The sequence below is a fragment of the Heptranchias perlo genome, chromosome 5 (assembly GCF_035084215.1).
Source record: "Heptranchias perlo isolate sHepPer1 chromosome 5, sHepPer1.hap1, whole genome shotgun sequence".
NCBI classification, from domain to species: domain Eukaryota; kingdom Metazoa; phylum Chordata; class Chondrichthyes; order Hexanchiformes; family Hexanchidae; genus Heptranchias; species Heptranchias perlo.
Window position 1 is genome coordinate 119,865,822 of NC_090329.1, and position 23,625 is coordinate 119,889,446.

General features: G+C 45.9%; 1 protein-coding gene across 5 annotated transcripts in view; it reads right to left on the minus strand.

Annotated features, from left to right (window-relative positions):
* Positions 1–10,856: 10,856 nt before the first annotated feature.
* Positions 10,857–23,625, minus strand: part of LOC137321508 (TOG array regulator of axonemal microtubules protein 2-like) — a 65,421-nt gene continuing 52,652 nt past the window's right edge. For all 5 annotated transcript variants that reach the window (XM_067983902.1, XM_067983905.1, XM_067983904.1 and 2 more), the window contains 7 exons: positions 22,397–22,555; positions 20,524–20,641; positions 17,972–18,072; positions 16,185–16,383; positions 14,665–14,881; positions 12,280–12,366; positions 10,857–11,429 (listed from right to left, as the gene is read on the minus strand). In XM_067983902.1, coding sequence (XP_067840003.1) covers positions 11,176–11,429; positions 12,280–12,366; positions 14,665–14,881; positions 16,185–16,383; positions 17,972–18,072; positions 20,524–20,641; positions 22,397–22,555 — 1,135 coding nt within the window. In that variant the 3' untranslated portion in view covers positions 10,857–11,175. The remainder of the gene's footprint in view (positions 11,430–12,279; positions 12,367–14,664; positions 14,882–16,184; positions 16,384–17,971; positions 18,073–20,523; positions 20,642–22,396; positions 22,556–23,625) is intronic.

The following is a 23,625-nucleotide window of genomic DNA, read 5'->3' on the forward strand; positions in this document are numbered from 1 at the left end:
GCAGGCAGAGAGGGACTGGGTGACCGCCAGACAGACAAGGAGGACCAGACAGATAGTGCAGGAGTCCCCTGAATGCATCTCGCTCTCTAACCAGTATTCAGTTCTGAATACTGGTGAGGGAGAGGGTTCCTCTGCGGAATGCAGCCAGAGCCAAGGGTGGCTCAGCTGTACAGGGGGCAGGAGAAAGGTCAGGAGTGCAATAGTGATAGGGGATTCTAGAGTTAGGGGAGCAGACAGGCGTTTCTGCGGCCACATACGTGATTCCCGGATGATATGTTGCCTCCCTGGTGCCAGGGTCAAGGATGTCACGTAGTGTTTTCTGGAGAGGGAGGATGAACAGCCAGAGGTCGTGGTCCATATCGGTACCAACGGCATACGTAGAAAGAGGGATGAGGTCCGGCAGGCAGATTTTAAGGAGTTAAGAAAGAAATTAAGAAGCAGGACCTCAAAGGTAGTAATCTCCAGATTACTCCTGGTGCCACACGCTAGTGAGTATAGAAAAGGAGGATAGGGCAGATGATGCGTGGCTGGAGAGATGATGCAGGAGGGAGGGTTTTAGATTCCTGGGGCATTGGGACCGGTTCTGGGGAAGGTGGGACCTGTATAAGCCAGACGAGTTGCAGCTCAACGGAGCTGGGACCAGTGTCCTCACGGGGAGGTTCGCTAGTGCTCACCAATGGTGAGGGGGGGTTTAAACTAATTTGGCAGGAGGATGGGCACCAGGATGTAGCATTGGAAAGGAGAAACAAGGTGCACAAAGGATCGGGAGAGAAAGATAGCACTAGAGCAAGTAATAGAACAGTATTAGGCAGGATCAGACGAAGAGAGAGTACAAGAAAGTCTAGGACTGGTTTACAATGCATGTGTGTAAATGCACGAAGCATGGTAAACAAGGTTGGTGAGCTGCAGGCGCAAATAATCACATGGGAATACGATGTGGCAATAACGGAGACCTGGCTCAAAAAAGGGCAGGATTGGGTACTAAATATTCCTGGATACAAGGTGTTCACGAAATATAGGGAAGGAAAGAAAGGTGGGGGGGTGCAGTATTGATTAAGGAGAATATTGCAGTACACAAGAGAGAGGAAGTCCTGGAGGGGTCAAGGACAGAATCTTTTTTTTTTATTCGTTCATGGTATGTGGGCGTCGCTGGCAAGGCCAGCATTTATTGCCCATCCCTAATTGCCCTTGAGGTGGTGGTGAGCCACCTTCTTGAACTGCTGCAGTCCGTATGGTGAAGGTTCTCCCACAGTGCTGTTAGGTAGGGAGTTCCAGGATTTTGACCCAGCGACGATGAAGGAACGGCGATATATTTCCAAGTCGGGATGATGTGTAACTTGGAGGGGAATGTGCAGGTGGTTTGTTCCCATGTGCCTGCTGCCCTTGTCCTTCTAGGTGGTAGAGGTCGCAGGTTTGGGAGGTACAGTCAAAGAAGCCTGCACTTGGCGAGTTGCTGCAGTGCATCCTGCAGATGCTACACACTGCAGCCACGGTGCGCTGGTGGTGAAGGGAATGAATGTTTAGGGTGGTGGATGGGGTGCCAATCAAGCGGGCTGCTTTGTTCTGGATGGTGTCGAGCTTCTTGGAGCTGCACTCATCCAGGCAAGTGGGGAGTATTCCATCACACTCCTGACTTGTCCCTTGCAGATGATCGAAAGGCTTTGGAAGTCAGGAGGTGAGTCACTCGCCGCAGAATATCCAGCCTCTGACCTGTTCTTGTAGGCACAGTATTTATGTGGCTGGTCCAGTTAAGTTTCTGGTCAGTGGTGACCCCCAGGATGTTGATGGTGGGGGATTCGGCGATGGTAATGGCGTTGAATGTCAAGGGGAGGTGGTTAGACTCTCTCTTGTTGAAGATGGTCATTGCCTGGCACTTGTCTGGCGCGAATGTTATAGAGTCATAGAGTTATACAGCACGGATAGAGGCCCTTCGGCCCATCGTGTCCGCGCCGGCCATCAGCCCTGTCTACTCTAATCCCATATTCCAGCATTTGGTCCGTAGCCTTGTATGCTATGGCATTTCAAGTGCTCATCCAAATGCTTCTTGAATGTTGTGAGGGTTCCTGCCTCCACAACCCTTTCAGACAGTGAGTTCCAGACTCCAACCACCCTCTGGGTGAAAAAGTTCTTTCTCAAATCCCCTCTAAACCTCCCGCCTTTTACCTTGAATCTATGTCCCCTTGTTATAGAACCCTCAACGAAGGGAAAAAGCTCCTTAGTATCCATCCTATCTGTGCCCCTCATAATTTTGTACACCTCAATCATGTCCCCCCTCAGCCTCCTCTGCTCCAAGGAAAACAAACCCAATCTTCCCAGTCTCTCTTCATAGCTGAAGCGCTCCAGCCCTGGTAACATCCTGGTGAATCTCCTCTGCACCCTCTCCAAAGCGATCACATCCTTCCTGTAGTGCGGCGACCAGAACTGCACACAGTACTCCAGCTGTGGCCTAACCAGTGTTTTATACAGCTCCATCATAACCTCCTTGCTCTTATATTCTATGCCTCGGCTAATAAAGGCAAGTATCCCATATGCCTTCTTTACCACCTTATCTACCTGTTCCGCCACCTTCAGGGATCTGTGAACTTGCACACCAAGATCCCTCTGACCCTCTGTCTGCCTAGGGTCCTCCCATTCATTGTGTATTCCCTTGCCTTGTTAGTCCCTCCAAAGTGCATCACCTCGCACTTTTCCGGGTTAAATTCCATTTGCCACTGTTCCGCCCATCTGACCAACCCATCTATATCGTCCTGCAGACTGAGGCTATCCTCCTCGCTATTTACCACCCTACCAATCTTTGTATCATCAGCGAACTTACTGATCATACCTTTTACATTCATATCCAAGTCATTAATGTAGACCACAAACAGCAAGGGACCCAGCACCGATCCCTGTGGTACCCCACTGGCCACAGGCTTCCAGTCACAAAAACAACCTTCGACCATCACCCTCTGCCTTCTGCCACTAAGCCAGTTTTGTATCCAAAGTGCCAAGGCACCCTGGATTCCATGGGCTCGTACCTTCTTGACCAGTCTCCTGTGGGGGACTTTATCGAAGGCCTTACTGAAATCCATGTATACCACATCCACTGCGTTACCCTCATCCACACGCCTAGTCACCCCCTCAAAAAATTCAATCAAATTAGTCAGACATGATCTTCCCTTGACAAAGCCATGTTGACTATCCCTGATTAATCCTTGCTTCTCCAAGTGGAGACTAATTTTGTCCTTCACAATTTTTTCCAATAATTTTCCTACCACTGATGTTAGGCTCACTGGCCTGTAGTTCCCCGGTTTTTCCCTACTCCCCTTCTTGAATAATGGTATTACATTAGCGGTTCTCCAGTCCTCTGGCACATCCCCTGTGGCCAGAGAGGTTCTGAATATATGTGTCAGAGCCCCCGCAATCTCCTCCTTTGCCTCACACAGTAGCCTGGGATACATTTCGTCCGGGCCTGGGGATTTATCCATTTTTAGGCCTGCTAAAACCGCCAATACCTCCTCCCGCTCGATGTTAATATGTTCGAGTATATCACAGTCCCCCTGCCGTATTTCTATGTCTACATCGTCCTTCTCCATAGTGAAAACAGATGCAAAAAATTCATTTAGAACCCCTCCTACATCTGCCGGCTCCACACACAGATTGCCATTTTTGTCCCTAATGGGCCCTATTTTTTCCCTAGTCATCCTCTTACCCTTAATATACTTATGAAACATCTTAGGATTTTCCTTTATTTTGCTCGCCAGTGTTATTTCATGGCCCCTCCTTGATCTCCTCATTTCTTTTTTAAGTATCCCCCTGCACTTTTTGTACTCCTCTAGGGCTTCCTCCGTCTTTAGCCTTTTGTATCTGCCAAAAGCCCTCCTTTTTTTCCTAATCCATTCTCGTATATCCCCTGACATCCAAGGTTCCCTGGAGTTCTTGGAACCACCCTTGACCTTTACGGGAACATGTTGCCATTGTATGGTCTCAATCTCCCTTCTGAAAGACTCCCATTGCTCCGATGCGGATTTTCCTACAAGCAGCTGATCCCAGTCCATTTTGGCCAGATCCTGCCTTATCCTATTAAAATCGGCCTTCCCCCAATTTAGAACCTTTATTTCCGGCCCCTCCCTGTCCTTTTCCATGACCACCTTAAATCTCACCGAATTATGGTCACTCTCACCAAAGTGCTCACCTACTAGCACTTCTTCCACTTGGCCGGCCACATTCCCTAGAATTAGGTCCAGTACCGCCCCCTCTCTTGTAGGACTTTCTACATGCTGGCTCAAAAAGCTCTCCTGGATGCACGTTAAGAATTTTGTACCCTCTAAGCCTTTTACACTCTGAGTATCCCAGTTAATATTGGGGAAGTTGAAATCCCCCACTATTATTACCCTATTATTTGCACAATTTTCTGAGATTTGCCTACATATCTGTTCCTCTATCTCCCCCTGACTGTTTGGGGGCCTATAGTACACTCCCATCAAAGTGCTTGCCCCCTTTTTGTTTTTAAGCTCCACCCATATGGCCTCATTAGAGGAACCTGCTAATATATCATCCCTCCTTATGGCAGTAATTGATTTTTTAATTAATATTGCGACCCCCCCTCCTCTTATACCTCCCCCTCTGTCTCGCCTGAAGATTCTGTACCCCGGAATATTGAGCTGCCAGTCTTGCCCCTCCCTCAACCATGTCTCTGTGACAGCAACAATATCATACTCCCATGTGTTTATCAACACCTTCAGTTCATCCACCTTATTCGCAAGACTCCTTGCATTAAAATAGATGCCATTCAGCCTTGCCCTCACATATTTGCCCTGTCTTCCAAGCTGACTTGTTTTTTTCTCTATATTTGGCTGCACATCACCCCCTATTGTAGCTCCACTCTGTATCCCATCCCCCTGCCAAGTTAGTTTAAACCCCCCCCCACTTACTTGCCACTTATCAGCCCAAGTCTGGATGTTGTCCAGGACTTGGGCTGATAAGTGGCAGTGCCCTGGGGCTGAGATGATTGGCCTCCAACAACCACTACCATCTTCCTTTGTGCTAGGTATGACTCCAGCCACTGGAGAGTTTTCCCCCTGATTCCCATTGACTTCAATTTTACTAGGGCTCCTTGGTGCCACACTCGGTCAAATGCTGCCTTGATGTCAAAGGCAGTCAGTCTCACCTCACCTCTGGAATTCAGCTCTTTTGTCCATGTTTGGACCAAGGCTGTAATGAGGTCTGGCGCCGAGTGGTCCTGGCGGAACCCGAACTGAGCATCGGTGAGCAGGTTATTGGTGAGTAAGTGCCGCTTGATAGCACTGTCGACAACACCTTCCATCACTTTGCTGATGATTGAGAATAGACTGATGGGGCGGTAATTGGCCAGATTGGATTTGTCCTGCTTTTTGTGGACAGAACATACCTGGGCAATTTTCCACATTGTCGGGTAGATGTCAATGTTGTAGCTGTACTGGAACAGCTTGGCTGGAGGTGCAGCTAGTTCTGGAGCACATGTCTTCAGCACTACAGCCGGGATGTTGTCAGGGCCCATAGCCTTTGCTGTATCCAGTGCACTCAGCCGTTTCTTGATATCATGTGGAGTGAGTCGAATTGATGAAACATTAATAGGGATGGTCAGAAAATCATATTGCAAACCCAGTATCTTTTAAGGGTAAATTCAAGCCTACCCCTCTGAGTTTAAAAGTGCCGTCTTAGCCAGTTAGAGACTTCTAAATTGACAGCACACACTTAATGGATCTGTCGGATCCCTCTGTCCAAAATTTACTTTAACAGAGCGTATGCAGAGGCTGTAGGAGGGGGCAAACTGAAATGAAAGAACCTCTATCACCTCCAACTAGATTTTGAGTTAACCCACAGACACAAGATTACTAAATCAAGGAACATGGGAACAAGAGCAGGCCATTCAGCCCCTCAAGCCTGTTCCGCCATTGAATTGGACCATGGCTCATCTGTATCTTAACTCCATCTACCCGCTGTTTTCTGTTTTTATTGAGAAGCCTGAGTGAAGGCCAAGGGCCATAATACAGGAAATCACTGAGGGCGAAAATATGTGACCGTCCGTGATAATAGCAGAGGAACGTTTAATGTGTCCCTATCACACTCCTCCGTGTGCTTTTTTTTAAACAAAGCACGCTCACACTGATCTCCCTGACATTGTTCCCTTTACTTAAGTCAAAAAAGACCAGGGGGGTTAAATTGATTAACCCCCGTATCCGGTCGCGGGCATCGCGGTGCTCGATTCATCCGCGCCCGGTGGTTCCGATGCAGGCAGCACATGAGATTCGAGCAACCTGGTCGTTTACCTGATTGTAGGCCTGTCTGCGTTGTTCTCACCAGCTTCTCACATCTTACTAGCAGGGGAGCCCAGATATCGCGTGAGTTGCTCGCACCTCTTAAAGGCAGCCTGCACCTCTTATGTACAAAATATAAGCTACGGGTCTGCATGGAGTCTGAACAGAGATCAGACATCACTCATGTAAAGCACAGATGCAGATCCATCCCTATGTTTACAAACTGTTGAGTTAAGTTAAAACATTGAATAAAGGTCGCGCACCACTAAATCCCACATCCTCCAATCTGCATGCAAGACCTCACCAATCTGCCGATCGAAGTTTGTACCAGGCCTGCGAGAAAGCGTGCACCAAGGTTCTCTGCCAAGAGGTGGACAGAAGGAGGGTCATCCTATATCCACAGTGGGGCAAGAGGCCCTCCAGACATATGCTCCCAAGGAAGTGGGAGGCAGTAGGGGACAAAGTCAATGCCAGGTGCATAGCACCACAAACTTGGATGCAGTGCAGGAAGAAGTTCAATGCTTTGACACGAGTGGTCAAGATGAGTGAGGTCAACTGTCAAGTGGCATCTCTGACCAACTGCACCACCAGCCACATCCACTGCTCCATGCACTGCACCCCCCATCACCCACATACCAACAAACTCTTTCAATCAGTACTCAACTCCTCCAATCAGATGCTTTCTCTCACCCTCACACATTACCACTGTTGCAAGCAACCCCCCCACAACTCACAGGCCACACACACTGGCAGCTATTCAACCATGATAGACACATCACCCAAACATCCTGCAGGACACTCACCGACACGCGTCCCACTTTCTTGCAGGAGAAGGTGGCGCATAACAGGAGGCAGCAACTTGCAGAGGCATTTAGCCCCTCGAGCCTGTTCTGCCATTCAATGAGATCATGGCTGATCTGTGTCCTAACTCTATATCCTTATCCCCATATCCCTTAATACTCTTGGTTAACAAAAATCTATCAATCTCAGATTTAAAGTTAATAATTGAGCGAGCATCAACTGCCGTTTGCAGAAAAGCATTCCAAATTTCTACCACCCTTTACGTGTAGAAGCGTTTCCTAACTTCACTCCAGCAAGTCCTGGCTCTAAATGTTAGGCTATGTTCCCAAGTCGTAGTTTTCAAATACAGGTACGAATGTACCAGCAGCCAGAAGCAATAATCCAGCAACTAACCTGTAAATCTTGCATGGTCCCTTTAAATAGTGCTGGTGGGGGGTCCTCCAGGCCGTCTAGGACATGATCATGATTAAGACTGGAGCGTTGAGTACCAAAATGGTATCTATCCCTTTAAATCAGCGTAGCACACTGATCTAACGCATATTCTCCTTACTTTACATGCTGCAGGCATTCGTTACCTGTGTCTGCGCGAACCCCTTTACCATGATGACGTCTGGTGCACGTCACGTTAGAAGCGTGCGTGTGCATTCCGAATGCCATTTTGGGACCTCAGGGGGCCACGTAGTTCCTATACAATGGGCGCTATACGTCCCAATTTCTAGCCGCAGGAATTCTGTCCTGCATTTAAACTTATATCTATAATCCCTCGTTCTAAACCCCTCAACTACTGGAACAGTCTGCTGCTATGTACCTTGTCCCATTCTTTCAGAATTTTAAACATTTCTTTCATATTACCCTTTGATCTGCATTGCTCTAACAAAAAAAAGTCCAAATATTAAAAAAATTACACCTCAAACATAAATGTTTATTTACAATAAAATAACAGATAGCAGTGTGCAAACTACACATGATTTTAGTTTAGAAGGTTCCAATAAATTACAAATGAGTCCATAAAGTTTCTCTAACTTTGTACATAAGGTTAAATCTCATGGGATCCAAGGTGAGGTAGCCAATTGGATACAAAATTGGCTTGACGACAGAAGACAGAGGGTGGTTGTAGAGGGTTGTTTTTCAAACTGGATGCCTGTGTCCAGTGGTGTGCCTCAGGGGTCAGTGCTGGGTCCGCTGTTATTTGTTATTTATATTAATGATTTGGATGAGAATTTAGGAGGCATGGTTAGTAAGTTTGCAGATGACACCAAGATTGGTGGCATTGTGGACAGTGAAGAAGGTTATCTAGGATTGCAACGGGATCTTGATAAATTGGGCCAGTGGGCCGATGAATGGCAGATGGAGTTTAATTTAGATAAATGTGAGGTGATGCATTTTGGTAGATCGAATCGGGCCAGGACCTACTCCGTTAATGGTAGGGCGTTGGGGAGAGTTATAGAACAAAGAGATCTAGGAGTACAGGTTCATAGCTCCTTGAAAGTGGAGTCACAGGTGGATAGGGTGGTGAAAAAGGCATTCAGCATGCTTGGTTTCATTGGTCAGAACATTGAATGCAGGAGTTGGGATGTCTTGTTGAAGTTGTACAGGGCATTGGTGAGGCCACACTTGGAGTACTGTGTACAGTTCTGGTCACCCTATTATAGAAAGGATATTATTAAACTAGAAAGAGTGCAGAAAAGATTTACTAGGATGTTACCGGGACTTGATGGTTTGACTTATAGGGAGAGGTTAGACAGACTGGGACTTTTTTCCCTGGAGAGTAGGAGGTTAAGGGGTGATCTTATAGAAGTCTATAAAATAATGAGGGGCATAGATAAGGTAGATAGTCAAAATCTTTTCCCAAAGGTAGGGGAGTCTATAACGAGGGGGCATAGATTTAAGGTGAGAGGGGAGAGATACAAAAGGGTCCAGAGGGGCAATTTTTTCACTCAAAGGGTGGTGAGTGTCTGGAACGAGCTGCCAGAGGCAGTAGTAGAGGCGGGTACAATTTTGTCTTTTAAAAAGCATTTGGACAGTTACATGGGTAAGATGGGTATAGAGGGATATGGGCCAAGTGCAGGCAATTGGGACTAGCTTAGTGGTATAAACTGGGCGACATGGACATGTTGGGCCGAAGGGCCTGTTTCCATGTTGTAACTTCTATGATTCTATGATTCTATGATAACAAACAAGGCAGATATTACTTACATTATACACATTACTTTATCATTAACAGGATGTGCTACAGTGCCAGTGAAACATCCTAAATGATACCGACTATGGGGGAAGATTTTCTCCATGCCCTGGGTTTAGATAAAGTAAATAAAGAGAAACTATTCCCATTGGCGGAAGGGTCGAGAACCAGAGGACACAGATTTAAGGTTATTGGCAAAAGAATCAAAGGTGACATGAGGAAAAGCTTTTTTACAGTGAGTAGTTATGATCTGGAATGCACTGCCTGAAAGGGTGGTGGAAGCAGATTCAATCGTGGCTTTCAAAAAGGAATTGGATAAATACTTGAAGGGAAACAATTTGCAGGGCTCCAGGGAATAAGCGGGGGAATAGGACTAACTGGATTGCTCTTACAAAGAGCCGGCACAGGCTCAATGGGCCGAATGGCCTCCTTCTGTGCTGTAACGATTCGATGATTTGCCCCCCCCCCCCCCCCCGAGCTGACATGTCATTGGGACCTGCTGATCTCCATCAGCGGCCAGAAGGCATCAATCTCAGAGCCCTGAAAACATTTCCTGCCCTTTCAGCCAGCTCATGGCCATGCCGGAAGTAGGCCTGCATTGGGTGGCGGGGGGAGGGGGGGGCGCGGGGTACACCTGAGCCATGTTATTGGCCTAGAACAGGAAACCCTCTGTGTTCCTGGGCCTAAACAGCACTGGGACCTGGGAGGGGAAATCTGCCCAATTATGTTCAATATCCACTGATGAAAATACACAGAATTATGGTTTTAATTTCTCTTTTTTTTTGCTTATTCTTCGCCCTTTAACTGCTATGCTGGTAAGATAATAGTAGTTACACCAGATAATTCATACTTTTTAAAAGTGTCGTTCCCTGGGGAATCTACCAGTTTTCCACTGTAACTGCGCCAGTCCACTGCTGAGAACAAGATCCACAGGTTACAGCTTGAGTTTGGACAATCTGGCAAAGGCAAGTGATAATAATTACATAATAACGTCAATTTAGTTTATTTTTTTAAATGCTCGGTCCAAATTCGGGTCCCATATGAAGTGCAAGCCCCTCTTGGCCAAGAAAACTAAATTTATAAAGTGCGTTGATGATAAAGCATTAGAAAAAATAAGTATATTAAACTCTAACGAACAGAAAAATTCTGGAGCTGACTGAAAGTCACTTTGCTTACAGTTTCTATGTATATATATATATTTTTTTAAATTGTCATAAAAGTTGACAGAGAGTCACAGCCAGTCAGTTAGTGCCTGAAAGGGAATTATGAATTGACTTTAGGCTCACCACGATCCACTTAACCCAAAACATGAACCTATCTTTCTCTTTCAGATGCTGAGTGTCCTGCATTTTTCCTTTTTCTCTCATTTCAGATTTTCAGTAGTCGATGATTTTTTCTTCCTTTTCCCGTAAACATCTGTTCTTGTTTCGTTTTGTGCATCTGTAGTTTATAGATTTTCCCAGTGGTTCGAGTAGGGTTGCCAACTCTGATTTTGGACGTATTCCTGGAAGTTTCATCAGATGATCCCCTGCCTCCAACCGCCCCGTTCTCCCCGCCCCCCCCCCACCCACCACCTCCGCCATTGGTCGTCGGACACATCCATCCTCACATTGGACCGCCTTCCCACACCAATTGGAAAGTGAACAGACTCTTCATTACCCGATTGGATGACTTTTGACTGTCATTCAAACAGCCTCCCCCCCCCACCCCACCACCTCCAATATGTTTACAACTAAGAAACAAAAGGGTTCAAGGAAAATTAAAATATACATTTTTTAACGACCATATGATTTTTCTCCGATTGCTCCCAGCTGTCCTGGAGATTAATCTTTAATTCCTGGAGACTCCAGGATAATCCTGGAGGGTTGGCAACCCTATAGGTTCAAGATTGTCCTGAAGTGATGGGCCGTGTGATTAAAGTTCCTTCTCTGTAAGTTCCCGCAGGGTTTTGATGACGTGGGCTGGCTGACTCGAAGCGTATTCCTGCAGGTCAGCGCCCATCATTTGGTGCAGGCTGGCGGCCAGCTTGGCGGTCACCGCCCGCACATTTCCACTTCCGCCCTTGATCACGCCGCTCCCGGTCATGTTGCTGAGCAGGTACCAGAGCACGGGCAAAACGTGCCTCTCCACCGTTTGAGGCTTCCGATGATACACCGGCAGCACGAGGACTGCAGTCAAGAAAGAAATGAAAGGTACATCATCGAAGGCCTTGTCGCGCCATAGCCTGCAACAATTTTAACCCGGCAACGGGCAGTTGGAAAGATTATCAGTAATCACCAGGTATTGTTCTCTGACTATAAATGCAGTAACCTTCCATGGAATCCCACTCTCGCTCACCTGACAAAGGAGAAAGCCTCCGAAAGCTTGTGATTTTCAAATAAAACAGCTGGACTATAACCTGATGTTGTAAGATTCCTTACATTAAAAAATGTAGCACAGGAAGGATTTTCAGGCAGGAGTACATCCAAATTCCACAACATTACTGTGGTGCATTTCTAAATCCTAACCGGTTTTCTTTTTTTGAACCCCGTCATAGTTTCTTGTTCTCCCGCCTGTTCCGCACATTTATCACCCTTTTTACTGAAAACGTTGTGTCAGCATTTCTCACTTTCTTTTGTCCTTAATTTGAAACTGTGACCCCCTCCCCCACCCTTGTCGATGAATTTTGTACACGGCAGAAAACAAATTATCTGAGTCCAAACCCCTCACAATCTTAAACAGCTCTATTAATCAGCTCTCCTCAGTCTTTATCCAGCAAGAAAAGTCCGAGGGTAGCTAACCTCGCCTCGTATGTCGGTCCCATTAGTTTTGGAATTGATCCAATAACTCTCATTTGCACCCCATCCAATAACTAAATATCCTCTTTAAAATAGGGAAAGCAAAATAGCACATGGTATTTCAGATGTAGCCCCATTAAGGCTAGATCTAAGTTTAGAGCTACCTCTCTTGCTCTAAGATACACCCCTGACTATACATTCCAAAATGATGGGTGGTAATCGCCTCCTTATCCAGTCTCACCTGCCAGTCGTTCTGTGATGTCCTGCATCGCCCGGCCACTGATGAACTGCACTCTGCTGGCGAAGGGTTGAAGTAGCAGCAAGTTGTCTTTACAGAGAGAGTAAAGCGATAGCAATCAGTGTTACAGGACATGTGTGTTAGATTACTGACCAACATAGAGAGAGAACACTAACAAACTTAATCGGGTCACCTCCATACTAGCGAGATATTGGGCGCCCAGCGTTATGGTGGGTGCAGGAGGGTTGAATTCTCTAACCCTCTGTATCTTTGCACAGTGTCAGTTAAATATGTAAAATACTGTTTGATGGGGCTCCCTGCATTCCAATTTGCCAAAGTCACCCTTTTCATCTGAATTTATCAGAAATGGAAGATGAATCAGAGGCTCCATCCCCCTGCTGGCATTTGCCCGATTGATTTTTATTTCAAATCTTCATCTGCTCACCTTCTGCCGTTCTTGTACCACTGAAGATAAGAGCCATTCACTGGCTGACAATAAAAAAAGGATCGAGTGGACACCACTTGTTGGAGACAATATTAATCCAATTGGTACTAGCAATGCTGTCCCAACTTCATAGCTCTAATGACTGAGGTATTGGTAATGTTGCTTTAAAGGTGTTAGAATCATAGAAAGGTTACAGCACGGAAGGAGGCCGTTTGGCCCATCGAGTCCGCACTGGCTCTGTGCAAGAGCAATCCAGCTAGTCCCACTCTCCCGCCCTATCCCCGTAGCCCTACAAATCTTTTCCTTTCAAGTACTTATCCAATTCCCTTTCGTAGGCCAGGATTGAATCTGCCTCCACCACCCCCTCGAGCAGTGCATTCCAGATCCTAACCACTCGCTGTGTAAAAAAGCTTTTCCTCATGTCACCTTTGGTTCTTTTGCCAATCACCTTAAATCTATGACCTCTGGTTCTTGACCCTTCCACCAATGGGAACAGTTTCTCTCTATCTAAACCCTTCATGATTTTGAATACCTCTATCAAATTTCCTTGCAACTGCCTTTGTTCCAAGGAGAACAACCCCAACTTCTCCAGTCTATCCACGTAACTAAAGTCCCTCATCCCTGGAATCATTCTATTAAATGTCTTCTGCACCCTCTCTAGGGCCTTCACATCTTTCCTAAAGTGCGGTGCCCAGAACTGGACACAATACTCCAGTTGTGGCCGAACCAGTGTTTTATAAAGGCTCATCATGACTTCCATACTTTTGTGCTCTATGCCTCTATTTATAAAGTCCAGGATCCCATATGCCTTTTTAACCGCTTTCTCAACCTGCCCTGCCACCTTCAACGATTTGTACACATATACCCCCAGATCTTTCTGTCCCTGCACCCCTTTTAGAGTTAAGCCCTCTAGTTTATATTGCCTCTCCTCATTCTACTTACCAAAATGTATCACTTCGCATTTTTCTGCGTTAAATTTCATCTGCCACGTGTCCTCCCATGCCACCAGCCTCTTGAAGTCTATCATTATCCTCCTCACTGTTTACAACCCTTCCAAGTTTGGTGTCACCTGCAAATTTTCAAATTGCCCTGTACACCCAAGACCAAGTCATTAATATATACAAGAAAAGCAGTGGTCCCAGCACCGACCCCTGGGGAACACCACTGTACACATCCCTCCAGTCCGAAAAACAACCGTTCACCACTACTCTCTGTTTCCTGTCACTTAGCCAATTCTGTATCCATGCTGCTACATTCCATGGGCCACAATCTTGATATCAAGCCTACCATGTGGCACTTTATCAAAAGCCTTTTGAAAGTCCATATACACAACATCAACTGCATTGCCCTTATCTACCCTCTCTGTTACCTCATCAAAAAACTCTATCAAGTTAGTTAAACACGATTTGCCTTTAACAACTCCATGCTGGCTTTCATTAATCAATCCACTGGGATTCTGGGATTGTTGTATCCTGTCTCGCTGTTAGATCATTAATCTACAAGCTTTGAGAGGACAGACATAAATCAGTTATACAGTGAGTACAGGATAAAGCAGAGTAAAAGATCCAAATTACACAACCTGTGTGGTTTCTGTACTAATTTTAAGCTATAAGAACACACACACATACACTGTAAATAGGAAGAGGCGTTCACACTTTAGGATGAATGTCCAATGAACACCCAACATGGCTTGTATCAATACCATCGGTTTAAAATATTAAATTTCATATTTGAAAGTTTTCAAGTGTTTTACATAATATAGGGAGATCCTGATAAACACACGAACTGATTTGAAGATATTTTATGCCTGGATCAGGTATTTGGTGGAACGGCAATGGTGCACACTTAATTTTGTTCTGGGATCAATGGATTCATGAGTTTTCACTCTCTGACCCCATTGGCGACATCTGTTAACGACAGCTCGCGAGGAGCCTGAGGCCTACCTATATGATCGATCAGCGTATCGAGGACGTGCACGGCTGCAGTGTAAATGCCCGCGTTCTTCGAGTTCAAGTTGTCAGTAACGACAGTGACTGTTGAATGGAGGACCCGGTGCAAGTCATCTTTCAGCACTGGGATCATGGTTGCCATGGACTGCAGCGCAAACTGGTTCACTTTTTTATTGGAGTCCTGGAGCCGTGGGATGAAGGAATCAAAAATCTGAAACGTTGAGAAGACAAAAGACAGGGAATCAGAGAACACAGGACACTCTACTCGAGGCCTAGTCACTAACGAGTAATGTACTCCCACATTCCAATTTTTATTTTAAATTCTAGTGCCATCTTATCCTGAACTTCTCTGAAGGGTATTAGGGAACCTGTTGGGTGCTTTGATGGTTTATTGGTACCTCTTCAACTTCACAACTTCCCTGGGAGGGATTATAAACTCATAGCCTTTAGCAGCCCAGAAGAGGGCCAGGCCAGCAAGGTATGTTTTAAAACATTCTTTTTTTTATATGTTTCCTGGTTTTTCCAAGAGGAGTAGAAGTACTTCCCTGAACCCCACAAGGAAACCTTGGGCCACCCCTCCCCCAGGACCTCCAACCCCCCCCCACCTCTCTCCCCAGGCCAGGAACCCCCTCCCGGATTACTTACCGCGTGCCGGGGACCGTTCCTCCAGGATCCCAGTGGCGGTTTCCACGCTGCCCGATTTTAAACAGCCGGGTGGCCGCTTCCCGCCGCCATCCCGGCCATTTTGGTCAGGGAGCCGGCAAGCGGCACGTTAATGCCTGGCCAAGCCTCCCTGCTACCCGCACCCGGGAGGGGCACGGCCGCTTGCATCTAGAAACATAGAAATTTACGGCACAGAAGGAGGCCATTCGGACCATCATGCCTGTGCCGTCCGAAAAAGAGCTACCCAGCCTAATCCCGCTTTCCAGCTCTTGGTCCGTAGTCTTGTAGGTTACGGCACTTCAAGTGCACATCCAAGTACCCTTTAAATGCAATGTGGGTTTCAGGCAGTGAGTTCCAGACCCCCACCACTCTCTGGGTGAAAAAATTTCTCTTCAACTCCCCTCTAATCCTTCTACCAATCACTTTAAATCTATGCCTCCTGATTATTGATCCCTCTGCTAAGGGAAATAGGTCCTTCCTATCCGCTCTATCTAGGCCCCTCATAATTTTATACACCTCAATTAAATCACCCCTCAGCCTCCTCTGTTTCAATGAAAACAACTCCAGCCTATCCAATCTATCCTCATAGCTAAAATTCTCCAGTCCTGGCAGCATTCTCGTAAATCTCCTCTGTACCCTCTCTAGTGCAATCGCATCTGCCACGTTCCTGCCTGGGAGTTAAAATCGAGGCCCGTGATTTTGTACTTGTCGGACTCCAATGTTCCATTTAGCGACCGGGCGGAAAGATCGCTGACTGGAAAGAGCGCTGAATCCAAATTTCTACCCCAAAGAGTCTTTTCCTTGTTTTACACCCTCTCGTGTTCTTACGCTCAACAGTGTTTAGGCCTTACATTCACAATATTGGAGCTGACGAATCCTGGGTTGTTCTCACAGTGCTGCAGCAGTAGTGAAATGCCTTGCGTTCTCTCCTGGAACTCTTTGGCAGACAGCAACTTGTTCAGTTGCTTCACCTGCTCCACTGATTCCACGCTGCGTATGGTCGGTCTGCGGGTCATCAGCCTCAGCTGCCGTGGCGTGTCCATATCCACCCTACAAAGAGAAAGTACAACGTGCTACCGCATATTTCACTCTACGCTACATATTGGGACAAATTCTCCATCACAGAGCTTCACCCACTGTGAACAAAAGTAATGCATTTATATAGCGCCTTTAATGTCCCAATGTAAAATATCCCAAGCTGCTTCACAGGAGCGTTATTAAACAAAATTTGACACTGAGCCAAAGGAAGTTACAGAGATAGAGAGGGGTGAGGCCATGGAGGGATTTGAACACGAGGATGAGAATTTTAAAATCGAGTCGTTGGTGGAACGGAACCAATGCAGGTCAGCGAGTACAGGGGTGACGGGTGAACGGGACTTAGGATACGGGCAGTGGAGCAACATATAAATCGGGAATTCAGGTCCGGAGGCTAGTAGGCCATGCAGGTATTCCCGCCCATATGGACAGGATATGCTGCAGGGCTCACTGATCACCAGTGGAAATGAAAATTGGGCAGTTTCTATAACAGGCAGCCAATCCGCAACATCAGTTTTACATCCTTGTGGCAAGTTGACAATCTACCCCTATGTGTCAGCTTGGCTCAGTTGGTAGCACTCTTGTCTGTGCATTAAAAGATTGTGGGTTCAAGCTCCAGGACTTGAGCACATAATCCAAGCTAACACTCTAGTGCAGTGCTGAGAGATTGAAAATGCTGTCCTTTGTATGAGAGATTAAACTGAGGCCTGACTGCCTGTTCCAGTGGTTCTGATAGATGTTAAAAATCCCGCACACTACTCAAAGAGAAGCAGGGGGTTGCTATTCAACAACGTTCCTCCCTCAATCAATAAAAAGAGAGTTTAATTGATCATTCTTTAACTGGGACCTTGCTGAGTGCAAATGGCTGTTACATTTGCCTCCATAACAACAGTGCCTGCAGTTGAGATGCAATAAAGCATTATATAAATGCAAAAATTTCTTTTTCCTGCCAGTATGAGTTGGGTGGGGGCGTGGGGGGGGGGGCGGTGATAGGGATGAATTCAAGAACAATTTGATGTTCTTCAGATATTTACCAAACATTATTCTAGGGAGCTTACTGCAAAAAAATTGAGTTAACTTGCTTTGAAATTTGAGGGTGAGCTTCATCTGTTTCTCCCCTGGTCTTTCTGGGCCATGGACCAACTAAGCCAATCACAACTAAGTCAGTAGCAGTGTGACCTGGTACTAGGGCTCCACCAATGTTGCTGTCAGGAAGTCTGTGAGCGCTGCCCTGGGGAACATCTTCCCTCCAATCTGTGCTTGGCACTTCCAAACAGTGATTTGGCAAAGTTTGAGATCACCGTGGTCTAGGAAGGAGTGGGAGTCTTACCCACTAATGTGCTCCAATGTACTGCACCGTTGCTGCATTTTATTCTCAATTGAGAAATATAGGTGAAGGGGTCATGGCCAATAGCGCAGAGCGCTGCCAAATTTGAAAGGAGTAGGAGAGAAGACAAAGTCAATCAAGAACTACTGGTTAGTTGATGCCAAGATTGGGTTTTGGAGTAACAAAGCCAAATTTAAGTCAAATAAAAATGGAAAATTTAGGAAATATCATTTTACTATAGGAATATATTTGGTCTAGGCTAAAGTTATAATTCACCTTCCAGTATTAAGGCCATTTTCCTGAGAGTTCGAGGAGCTGTTGACCCTTGACCTTCTACCCTTTGGCGAGTAAGGATCTGAAGAAGCATCTCCAAGCCCCTGAAAAACAGTAAAAAAAACACTAATTAAAGTTCAACATTTTACCACTTCTCACTCACTAATTCAAATAACATCTGTCCGAGACTGGAAGCTGTGGCTTATTGATTATACAGCTGGCCAAACTTGGACCACTTTGGGCTTTTAATTTAGCTTGACGCTCACACCTAAGAGCTGCTGACTCAAGGTACAGGAAGAAAACACACGATAGAATTGTGTTGAGAACAGTCCTCGGAGTTTAGCAGGATTGGCACCCTCTTCACTTCGAGGTGTACGCGTGACCCAAGGCAATCTTCACCATCGCTAGAATTCTGTTAACTAACGTTGGAATTTGTTTTGTCATGTCTTTGCTGGGTTGCTTGATGATCTTGGGCAACTGTCACAGGAAATTTGGGATGGGGGGTTCTGAGAAAAAGCAAGAAACTTTCCACGAGAGGAGGGAGAAAATCTAAAGAGAAAATCAGCCTGGGCTGCTCACATACATCTCCTAATAGCTCAAGACAAGGACCGGCAGAGACCTAGGAGCAGATGTTCCCTGCCCCCAACCCCATTTCCATCACGGAATGCTGTATCCTAGGGAGAGACCCAATGAGGAGATGCCTTGCTCACAGGTTTCCACATGGCAAGTTATCAATCTCATCAATGGTGGGCAGTGGCCAGATATCACTTTAGAGAAGGAAGAAAAATCAGAGATTCTTTCACCCAGGCATCTTGCAGGCTCCTACTAGAGGCTGGTCTAGAGTAGTATTGATGAGGTCAGGGAGTAGGCCATCTGCCTGGCCTCCAGCTGCCGATAATATTTTCATTGCCTTAAAACATTGAGCATTTAAGACACTGACTGTGACAGTGACATTTTTTTTAATTCACTTTCAAGATGTGGGCATCACAAGCAAGGCCTGGCTGCCCTGAAAAGGAAGTAGTGGGCTTGCTAGGACACTTCAGAGAACAGTGAGTCAACCACATTGGTGTGGGACTGGAGTCACATATAGACTAGACTGGGTAAGGACGGCAGGTTTCATTCCCTAAAAGGGCATTAGCGAACCAGTTGGGTTTTTAATAACAATCCAACAGCTTCATGATTGCTTTTACTGATACCAGCTTTTTATTTCCATATATTTTTTAACTGAATTCAAAGTCTCAAACTGCCATGGTGGGACTTGAACTCACATCCTGGATTTAATCCAGGCCTCTAGATTATTAATCCAGTAATTTAACCACCACATTACTGTACCCTGACTGTTTAAAACATTATGTGGAGATGCCGGTGATGGACTGGGGTGGACAAATGTAAGGAATCTTACAACACCAGGTTATAGTCCAACAGTTTTATTTGAAAATCACAAGCTTTCGGAGCTTACCTCCTTCGTCAGGTGAGTGAGTGAAGGAGAAAGCCTCCGAAAGCTTGTGGTTTTCAAATAAAACTGTTGGACTATAACCTGGTGTTGTAAGATTCCTTACGTTTAAAACATTGACCAATACAGTGACCATTTGTTAAGACAATGACTTGTATGAGGACAATTGTTCAGAGTCTGACCTGTACAGTGACCATTTATCTAGGCACTGACCTGTACAGAGATCATTTAGTCAGTGTCAGCCATGGCTCAGTTGGTAGCACTCTTGCCTCTGAGTCAGAAGGTCATGGGTTCTCAAGTCCCACTCCAAGGACTTGAGCACAAAATCTAGGTTGACACTTCAGTGCAGTACTGAGGGAGTGCTGCAATGTCAGAGATGCTGTCCTCTGGATGAGAGGTTAAACCAAGGCCCTGTTTGCCCTCTCAGGTGGATGGAAAAGATTCCATGGCACTATTTTGAAGAGGAGCAGGGGAGTTCTCCCCGGAGTCCTGGCCAATATTTATCCCTCAACCAACACCTCAAAACAGATTATCTGGTCATTATCATATTGCTGTTTGTGGAACCTTGCTGTGTGCAAATTGGCTGCCGCGTTTCCTAAATTACAATAGTGACTACACTTCAAATGTACTTCATTGGCTGTGAAGCATTTTGGGACATTCTGAGGACATGAAAGGCGCTATATAAATGCAAGTCTTTCTTTCTTTAAGATCCTGGCCTAGACAGTGACCATTTAAGTTGCTGACCTGTACAAAGACCATTTGTTAAGACACTAATGGTAAAGTGACTATTTGACCAGCACAGTGATCTGTACAAGGATGATTGTTAAGAGGCTAACCTGTACAGTGAACATTTGTTAAGGAGCTGATATCAAAGTACCCTAAAACTATGAATTATTGTCAATTGCATCAGAAGCTGCAGTGGTATCTCCTTCTTACCTTAATCTACTACTTCCTGAGTTACCAATTAATGAGCCCTTGAGGTACCATCTTGGACTGATAGGTACATGCCATGTTGCTCAACTTTAATCCTGGTACCAAGTACTGCAGTGAATGAGAAGCTCAAAGTTACAGGGTCAAACGCACCCTCTGTGATGAGACTCACCCTCTGTTTTATGGCTGTGATGATATGGTGTAGATCCTGAGACAAAAGTGAGCGTTCCAAGTATCTCTCAAACTCCGGGTGGGACACCAAAATGTTCAGCATCTTCCGACCGTAAAACCTGGTCAGACAACGAGAAATGGACTTCACTGTTTGCACCCAATGGATGTTATAGAGCGTCACCTCCACAAAGCTGATAAAATTCACAGGGAGGGATGAGCATTTGGATCAATAGAGGCTTTGGCGAGTCTACCATCCCTAAATCTGATTCTCCATCCCACTTTAGAAGCAGCTGGAGCTTTCAGTCCCATCACTATTGCTGAGACTGAGAGATCAGTCACATCCCCCAGTACACTAACTCTACTGTCAGACTCATCACTATCACTGAGACTGAGAGATCAGTCACATCCCCCAGTACACTAACTCTACTGTCAGACTCATCACTATCACTGAGACTGAGAGATCAGACACATCCCCCAGTACACTAACTCTACTGTCAGACTCATCACTATCACTGAGACTGAGAGATCAGTCACATCCCCCAGTACACTAACTCTACTGTCAGACTCATCACTATCACTGAGACTGAGAGATCAGACACATCCCCCAGTACACTAACTCTACTGTCAGACTCATCACTATCACTGAGACTGAGAGATCAGTCACATCCCCCAGTACACTAACTCTACTGTCAGACTCATCACTATCACTGAGACTGAGAGATCAGACACATCCCCCAGTACACTAACTCTACTGTCAGACTCATCACTATCACTGAGACTGAGAGATCAGTCACATCCCCCAGTACACTAACTCTACTGTCAGACTCATCACTATCACTGAGACTGAGAGATCAGACACATCCCCCAGTACACTAACTCTACTGTCAGACTCATCACTATTGCTGAGACTGAGAGATCAGTCACATCCCCCAGTACACTAACTCTACTGTCAGACTCATCACTATCACTGAGACTGAGAGATCAGACACATCCCCCAGTACACTAACTCTACTGTCAGACTCATCACTATCATTGAGACTGAGAGATCAGTCACATCCCCCAGTACACTAACTCTACTGTCAGACTCATCACTATCACTGAGACTGAGAGAGATCAGACACACCCCCCAGTACACTAACTCTACTGTCAGACTCATCACTATTGCTGAGACTGAGAGATCAGACACCCCCCCCAGTACACTAACTCTACTGTCAGACTCATCACTATCACTGAGACTGAGAGATCAGACACACCCCCCAGTACACTAACTCTACTGTCAGACTCATCACTATCACTGAGACTGAGAGATCAGACACATCCCCCAGTACACAAACTCTACTGTCAGACTCATCACTATTGCTGAGACTGAGAGATCAGACACATCCCCCAGTACACTAACTCTACTGTCAGACTCATCACTATCACTGAGACTGAGAGATCAGACACATCCCCCAGTACACAAACTCTACTGTCAGACTCATCACTATTGCTGAGACTGAGAGATCAGACACACCCCCCAGTACACTAACTCTACTGTCAGACTCATCACTATTGCTGAGACTGAGAGATCAGTCACATCCCCCAGTACACTAACTCTACTGTCAGACTCATCACTATCACTGAGACTGAGAGATCAGACACATCCCCCAGTACACTAACTCTACTGTCAGACTCATCACTATCACTGAGACTGAGAGATCAGACACACACCCCAGTGCACTAACTCTACTGTCAGACTCATCACTATCACTGAGACTGAGAGATCAGACACACCCCCCAGTACACTAACTCTACTGTCAGACTCATCACTATCATTGAGACTGACAGAGATCAGACACATCCCCCAATACACTAACTCCAACACCTGCTCACACCTCGTTTCCTGATTCCCATCCTGTGAAAATTTCACCATGGTTTGCACGATCTGGTCTATATTGTCCTTGGTCCCCGACAGCAGTCTCTCAGCTCCAAGATGTTCAACAACGAACAGCAGGTTCTCAGCGGTGCACTTCCGAACAGTGGTGTTACGGTGGCTGGATAATGAGAGACAAACAGAATAAGCAACGCGTTCGGCAAACATGTCTTTAACCCTTTGAGAACTGATGGGGCATTTCAACAGAAAGTGGAAAGGGCGCATCTTTCCTGATCTAACCACTGCCACCGAGTTAAGCACCAAAGGTGATTTGAAGATATTAGGAAGGAGGGATGAATTGTGACGGAAGGCTAAAGAAGTCAGGCTTGTTGACTTTGGTAAATGGTAGACTTTGAGGTAACCTAACTGAAGTGCTTAAGATTATGAAGGGAGCTGGGAAATATTGAACAGGGCAGATTGTTCGCTATAGCGAAGGGTTCAAATGCTAGAATTTAGGGACTTAGTGAAACTATAACATAGAGCTACCTACATGCTAAACACCAAGACCAGCCAGCTATAGGCAGAGCTAAGTGGTCCCACAACCAAAGGATCAAAGCAAAACTCTGAAGCCCTACCACTTCCACTCTAAAATGGTGGTGGACAATCAGGGAGGACAAAAAGGGAGGAGGAGGCTCCATAAACATCCCCAACCATGGTGGAAACCAACAGGCGAGTGCAAGAGACAAGGCTGAAGTATTTGCAAGTGTCTTCAGCCAAAAGTGCCAATGAAAGAAAGAACTTGATTTATACAGTGCCTCTCACATCTTCAGGACATCCCAAAGTGCTTTACAGCAAATTAATTATTTTTGAAGGGTAGTCACTGAAGGGTAGTTGTTATTTGCACAGCCAATTTGCACACAGCAAGGTTCCACAAATAGCAATACGATAAATGGCCAGATAGTCTGCTTTGGTAATGTTGGCTGAAGGGTAAATGTTGATCAGGAACCCCTGCTCTTGGAAAAGTGCCATGGAATCTTTAACATCCACCTGAGGGGGCAGAGTTCAATGTCTCATTAGTATTGGACTGGGATGTCAGCTTTGATTATGTGCTCAAGTCCTGAAGTGGGACTTGAACCAACGACCTTCTGACTCAGAGACAAGAGTGCACAATCCTACCCAGCCTTTTTCTGAGGTCCCTTCATCTTAGAGGCCAATATCCAGCCAATTTGGTTCACTCCATGCGTCATTAGG